Source organism: Xyrauchen texanus, chromosome 40 (genome assembly GCF_025860055.1).
Source record: "Xyrauchen texanus isolate HMW12.3.18 chromosome 40, RBS_HiC_50CHRs, whole genome shotgun sequence".
Taxonomy (NCBI): domain Eukaryota; kingdom Metazoa; phylum Chordata; class Actinopteri; order Cypriniformes; family Catostomidae; genus Xyrauchen; species Xyrauchen texanus.
In genome coordinates this window covers 30,396,817-30,404,210 of record NC_068315.1, presented here as the reverse complement: position 1 = coordinate 30,404,210, position 7,394 = coordinate 30,396,817, and the positions used below count along the sequence as shown (strand labels likewise).

Here is a 7,394-nt window from a genome sequence, read left to right as displayed (position 1 = left end):
TTCTCTGTCCCAGCTCCCTTCCACCCTATTTCTTTCTCTCTTTCCATCCCTCTCTCCGCTGTGCTCCGTCCTGCGTGACTGCACAGAAGGGATGGATTCAGGTAGGGCTAGAAGGAACTGGAAGAAAAGCCCCAAACGGAAAGCCCCATGTCCTTGAAACACCTCTTTTTTTCTCCAGAGGGTGCCTGAGAGTAAAGACATTTTTTCCTGAAGCCTTTGTGCATGCATATTTAGGGATACGGCTGAATCTTTCTTTGGAGGTGGGAGAAACCTCACTTTCTAAAAGAATATCTCACTTGAGCCTTGCGTTATGGCACACGCCGCGTCCCAGCTGAAGAAAAAAGCGGATTTAGAACTTACAGCCGCAGAGGAAGATAAGAAGAAAAAGACAAAAAAAAAATCCCGGGATCCAAAGAAAAAGGTACACATAGGTTAAGACTTTCAAAGCTGCCACCTTTTGCTGTTTTTATGAAGGTTTTGATTGTGGCAATCATGCTTGCGTGTTGGGTTGGCTGTCTAGAAGAATCGCAAAGGTCTGGGGTGTCATATACACTTTTGTTTGAGGGTCATAATGGAAGGAACTGGAAATTGTTTAGGAAATTAAAAGCAAGAAATATTAGGCTTTTGCAGGCTGTTTGAAGTGGCTGGATGTTAGACTACAGTGCATCCTGTATAGGCAGGATAACCTAGTTTATAGGACAAACATGTGCCTCACAAAGAAGGAAGAAAGCAACAATGCAGAATACACACTTGAACATTGACACACTAGTTATTTAAGGGCAGCTTCTCACATTTTACCATTTTAACCATATATTATTGATGTATCTCATCCCTGGTTAGGTCAAAAGTATGGTGTTTTTTTTAATGCCATAAAGAGCTTATAGTTAGATATTTGACTTAAAAGACCTGACCAGGTTTTAATCGGCACATCGTGTTGTAATCAGTATATACTGTATTTAAAGCAATAACATAAGAGCAGCGGTTGGGCTTTTTTGACATGTGGGTGGGTGACTGTGTTTTTGTCTTTGATCAATGGTGGGGATTCACTCTCCGTGCAGATGCATGATTGGTGTCATTTTTATCGCAGGCTCTGGATGCATCCAGACCCCCAGGGTCTCACGAACTCCCTCCCACGGTCTTTATGAAAGATTAACAACCCCCCACCACTGTCCCATCCTAGCCAGCCTCAATCCCATTACAAACCCACATCAACCTATCCCATTAGTCACAGTTCAGCATCTATCCTACCTATCTGCATACACATCTGCTTGTATCTCTCATAGCATGCATAGATTTGTGCTGCTTCCCATAAAATTGACCAAAAATGGATCTGAAATGCTTTAGTTTCCACAAAGGTTAGGAAATGTCTGTATACATGCTGTCTGAGGGTCCCATGATTTATTTAGGAGTTACGGAGACCGCTATAGGCATTTTCTTGATTTATGATGGCTTGTGACTGTAGTTGAAATACTTCCAGAAGAGGAACAAAAGAGTTGCATTTGTTCATGCACAAAGCCCTCGCTAAGGACACGTTCCCCCCTTCGGAGTATTATCAGTACTATGTTAATACAGTACAGTATCTGTTGGTATGGTTAAGAATATTTAAGATAAATATCAGAGTAGTTGCATGTACTGTTAACAAGCCAGGTTTGGTCTCATGGGCAACATGATCACACAGGAAGTTGACATATATTTTCCAAGAGCTCCAGTTCTCTAGGATTGGCCACATTATCCCGATCTCCTATCAGATTTTTTTGCATCGGCTCCAGCATGTTTAACTTCAGAAGCGGTAAAGATCCCATGTTGAAACCAGGAGAAATTGTGTTTGCATAATCAATGATGAGCACGATTTGGAGGTTGCATTTTTCTCTCTAACATTTCATTTTTACTCCACTGATGGTGAGGCTTAGGTTTGGGTAGGGTGGTACATTTGATAAATACACAATCCTCTTCATTGTACAGCTAAAAACAACTGGCTTTTGGTGCCCCACCATGGATGTTTCACCTTGAAAATAGAATTCACACTAGCCCATTTGCCCAACAACACTTACCGTTTTGGCCAAGGTGCCGTGTTTTGAATTTCGGAAACCACAGACTGATTTTAGTTAAAGAACATTAGTCCTGCTCTTTCTGATTTCACTGTGAGGTCTAAAACGTTGACTCCAATTGACCTCTGTCATTGATGTTTGTGTGTGTGTGTGTGGGGGGGGGGGTCCTCATAAGGATAGCTGCACCACCCAACCTGTAGGTTAATTGTTATAAGTGGACCTTTATAATTATATTCTATTTGTGTGTGTGTGCGTGTGTGTGTGTGTGTGCATGCGTGCGTGCGTGTGGGGTGTGTGGATGAAAATATACTCTCAAGAACTTTTTGCAAGCCATTGACTCAGAAGAGCTGATTCACATTCTAATGGCCTACAAGGTCAAAACATCTACTGAGTTCATCCCTCATTGCCCCATAGTAATAACACTGTGAATGGTAGAGTAATAATTATAGTTATAGTGATATGACATTTCAGACTGTTGTAGATACTGTTAATCTTAAGAACATACTCAAGAATGTCTCGTTGCTTGTATGAGTATCACGCTTTGATTTCATCAGAAGTTTGTGTGTTTTTGACTTTGGCCAGTAAGCAGCCACCAAGCAAGCACACAAAACACTTTAGCAACCACACTGCAATTTCCTGGCAACCACCAACTACACCCTATAATCGTGTTGATGGGTTTTGAAGGCAAGCTCCACTCACAGAGTCCTTCAAAAAATCTAGTTGTGGTCTATGTGGTTCACTGCAACACGGAATGTACCTCTCCATGGTCCTGAAGCTGTGATAATGGTGTAAGACAGTGCTGACGGTAAACATTCACTCAGGGTATCAATACCTGAGCGGGAGGAAAAATACTCCCAGTATAGCTGTGGTCAAGGAGAGATGATGCTGGGCTGTTGATTGCATGAAGATGTGTGGGGTTCTCGAGAGGAGAACTGTGAGCCAATGCACTTGTTCACCACTGGACTGAACTCGTTCATTAGCCCAGTGGGCTGTTTATGGATCTGCATTTACAATGAGCTTAGTCTCTGATCATACACATTGATTAGAATTACATTTCCTGATCAAAATGTGTGTTATTTATTTGCCAATGCAAAACTAGCCATTACCATGATAGAGGGTTTTGGTAGTTGTCAGGGTGTTGCTATATTGTTGCTAAGGTGCTTAGAGGGTTTTTTTTGGTGTAATTTAGTAGTGAGTGTTAAGTATTGTGTGTTTTTGGTGGTTACCTGGTCATTGCTAACTTGTTATTGAGATGTTCTGAGTGTTTCTATCATGTTACTATGCAATTGTTAGGGATTTATGGGTGGTTGCTAAAGTGTCCTGAGACTTTTAGCATTTTACTTTGTGGTTGCTAGGGTGTTTTGGTAGCTTGTGTTATTGGTGCCTCATGTACTATGTTTTTTAGGGTGTTGTGGGCGGTTTCCAGAGCATTGCTAAATGGCTGTGTTGGTATTCTGAGGTTTGGCCTGTTGCTATGTGGTTCTTAGGGTGCTGTGGGTGGTTGCCAGGGCATTGCTATGAGGTTGCTAAGCTGTTTTGAGAGTTTAGTGTGTTTTAGCCTTGGACTTTTTATAGGGTGTTTTGGGTGGTTGCCAGGGCATTGCTACAGTTGCTAAAGTGTCCTGAGTTTTAGCATGTTGCTATGCAGTTACTTGATGTTTTGTATGGACAACAAGCCACATATTTGAGGTATTTGAGCCACATATATTCATGTCTGTAGAACACATTGTGAGTGATAAGTTATTCACTGAAGTTTATTTTGTCCAATAGTTGAAGTATGAGCAATAGTAATAGTGATGATTGCTTCACATTTGATTTGATTTGCGAAATGTCAATTTTTGTGTTGAGTGTAGATATCTTTTAGCCAGACACCTAACTTAAATTCTACATTAATTCTATATTTTGCATTTTAAACAACTATTTTCGGTTTTACAAATGTACCTGTTGGATTGTTTTTGCTCAACTGTTGGTTGAACTGATGCACCTATAGAGTTACCGGGATCTCATGGGCTTCAGGCTTTTACCTGTCCCGGATGCTGACATCACTGTAGATGATGAGGGGTTATGCGTGAATGCCTTTGCCAGTGTATCGGGTGTCCTACTCAATACTCAGTTGAAGCATGCAGGCAAAAAAAAAAAAAGGAAAAATCCATACTCCAGTCTGCTGCTTTGGGCTGTTGGCAGCCCTTCACTTTCATCCTTGGCTTAAACAAATGAAAACAAACACTTTGGCAGCAGGATGACTGCCTGTTTGCATTAAATAGTCACGTTTGGATTTTCCTTATTTCTGGTTCTGGTTGTATTATTGTGTATTTTAAGCCCACCCAAAAGCAAATACTTGATTTCAGAACCAATATTCCCTTTCAGGCAGGTAGATAAATGCCATTTTTAACTTATTTGTGTGTGTGGTTTACAAGGACTTTTTTTAAGGATATAAATTGTAATTACAAGGGTATTATGCTATTAATGTGGTTTATGTGGATATTTCTAGTGTCCCCATCATTTAAATAGCTTAAAAAACATACTAAACAATGTTTTTTTGAAAATGTAAAGGTTAGGTTAGGGTTAGGGTTAGAGGATAGAATCTATTGTTCATACAGTATTATATATAATTATGTCTATGGAAAGTCCTCATAAGGATAGCTGCACCAACCAACATGTAGGTAAATTGATATACAGCTGTGGCCAAAAGTATTGGCAGTGACATACATTTTGTGTTTTGCAAAGGTTGCTGCTTCAGTATTTGTAGATTTGTAGTCCACTCGCCTTTTGAGGATTGACCACAGGTTCTCTATGGGATTAAGATCCGGGGAGTTGCCTATATAATCGGAAGGGGGCTTCTTTAGAGAATATTTGCACCAGCCTTCTGCTGTCCGATCCTTGTACTTCCTGCAGAATTTCAGTCTGTCCTTGATGTTTTTTTGCTGTCCATCTTGACATCAGGCCATTGTCCAAAAGTCTTCACCTCACTGTGCGTGCAGATGCACTCGCACCAACCTGATGCCAATGTTGAGCAAGCTCTGCACTGGTGGTGACACGATTCCGTAGCTAACTCCTCAGGGGGAGACGGTCCTGGTGCTTGCTGTCAATCTGAGATGTCCTGATGCCTTCTTCACTGCAGTTGAACCTCTCTCCTTGAAGTTCTTGATGATCCGTTAAATGGTTCTTTCAGGTGCAATATTCTTTGCAGCAATTTCCTTGCATGTGAGTCAATTTTGATGCAAAGCGATGATAGCTGCACTGTCTTTCTTTAGAGGTAACCATTGCGAACAAGAACACAATGATTGGAAGCACTTCTTCCCTCCTTTTATAGCAGTCAGTCTGCTCTTATAATCCAATCAGAATGATAAGAGTGATTTCACCTGACTAGTACTCGTTCACACTTTCCTAGGTGCTGCTGATATGATTAGTGAAATGAGGTTGGCTGGTAATTTGTGCAAGGGCCAAAAAACAGTGTTATTTGATTTTTTGTGATATTTTTTGTGTTAATGTTTTTGGCCAATGAAGCGTTTTGCAATTATTTAAAATGCAACTGATCACTCTGCACAATAATCTAGAAACAATGTGATTCAACACCACAACAACTGAAGCAGAAAACTTTGCGAAACACAAAATTGATGTCACTGCCAATACTTTTGGTCACGGCTGTAAGTGGACCTGTATAATTATATTCTATTCAAATATAAATTAAATTAAATATTCATGGTCACGTTGTGCATACATTGAATGAGATGTAATTTTGCGATTGTCAGGTGACTGCATCCTTACTCCGGAACACTAGATCTATGACCATTTTCAAGTACTTAAATTACGATGCCTTTGGGAAACAGCCCATAATTCTAAGATAATTCGTACAGTCATTTCTATTATATAACTGGGCTTATAATGCTTTGGGGAAACGAGGCCGACACAGAATGAAGTGACGAGCAAACTGCATGTTAATGAGGTATATATTTTCCCGGTTTTGTCTGCATGCTAGGGTATGACAACTGCTACACTCTGCCATATGCAAAGGCCACCGCTGAGTTTGTAAAAACATGAGTACAGTAATATACTTACAATGGAAGTCTATGGGGCAAGACATTCCAGAGAGTTTAAAGCAAAAATGTGAACCTTATTATTTTGTTAAAGCAAGTATATACATACTTCCATACAAAAATATGTGTTATTTTAGTTGTGAAGTTGTCGAAAATCATCTTTTAAGCTGTGGGACTACTTTCCTAGCAGTAGAGTTTTCTGTGGGTAGATTTTTTTCTATGTTACTTGTTTGTCGGTTTTACATGGCCAGTACAGAAGCTGACAAATTGTATGTAACTTGGCACAAATAAGGTTAGTAAGGAATTTTATTACACTAATGCCATGTTAACACATGTAATATTTAATTCTATACTGTAGTGGCTATAGAGTACTTTTGTTTACGGTTGTAAACAAAATGTTTCCTGTAAAGCCGCTTTGAAACGATGTGTGTTGTGAAAAACTCTATACAAAAAAAAATGACTTGACTTGTACAATGCCTGCCCACTGGATTTCCATTGTAAGTGAATTACTGTTAACACGATTTTTGCTTTTCTACAAACAGAAGGACAAGTCTAACCTTAATACTAACAATTTCAGAAGCATGATTTCTTCAATTTATATAAAAAAGAGTGGCAATTTGAGGCAGTCGATTTTGCCACCGGCACAAAAACATTAACCCATTCCTGTTAATTAATTTTAAAAGGAGTGTCCTTCACCCCGACCCCTTCTTATCCTCTTCCACCCCTGCCCCCCCTTACCCCTTTATCCTTTGTTAATATGGGTGGGTTAAGGGCCAATATTGTTTCCTTCCATGCATTACTAAATGCACATGTTTTAAAGGGGGATGGGGTTTGTGCATATGCACACATGGTGCCACCAGCAGTCTCATCACCCCCCATCTTATTTAAGCAAATATACCAAGCTGCTCCATTAATCCCGTGTCACTTATTAAGGGCCAGACTCACTTATCACAGTCTCCTCCTTGCTTTCCTTCCATTGTTTGAGGAGAGGGCAACGGGGGTCCCTCAGGGCATCTGTCCCCCCTCGCTTTTCTTTCCCCCAGGGCTGATGGGATGCTCTGTCACCTAATACTGATTTTCTCCATTTTATTCCTCATTCATTCATTCAGTCTGTAATTGGAGCTGGAAAGATCAACGTTTCTTCACCTTTGGAAAATAATGAAGTTTAATTATAATAATTTACCAATATTTTAATCATCTTGGCCTTTTGTAATGGCCGTTTTTAGTTGAATTCTAAACATGGTAGTGTCAATAAGGTCTATTTTTTCTCAATAAACTTCAGTGTAATTGGGTGGTGGGGCTTCTGATG

At 40.0% G+C, this 7,394-nt stretch overlaps 1 protein-coding gene across 1 annotated transcript in view; it reads left to right on the top strand.

Moving 5' to 3' along the window:
• Nucleotides 1–280: 280 nt before the first annotated feature.
• The window catches only part of LOC127633154 (ankyrin-3-like), a 138,930-nt gene continuing 131,816 nt past the window's right edge, over nucleotides 281–7,394 (top strand). The window contains exon 1 of the mRNA XM_052112036.1: nucleotides 281–421. Within this exon, the coding sequence (XP_051967996.1) occupies nucleotides 311–421 (111 nt within the window). The 5' untranslated portion in view covers nucleotides 281–310. The remainder of the gene's footprint in view (nucleotides 422–7,394) is intronic.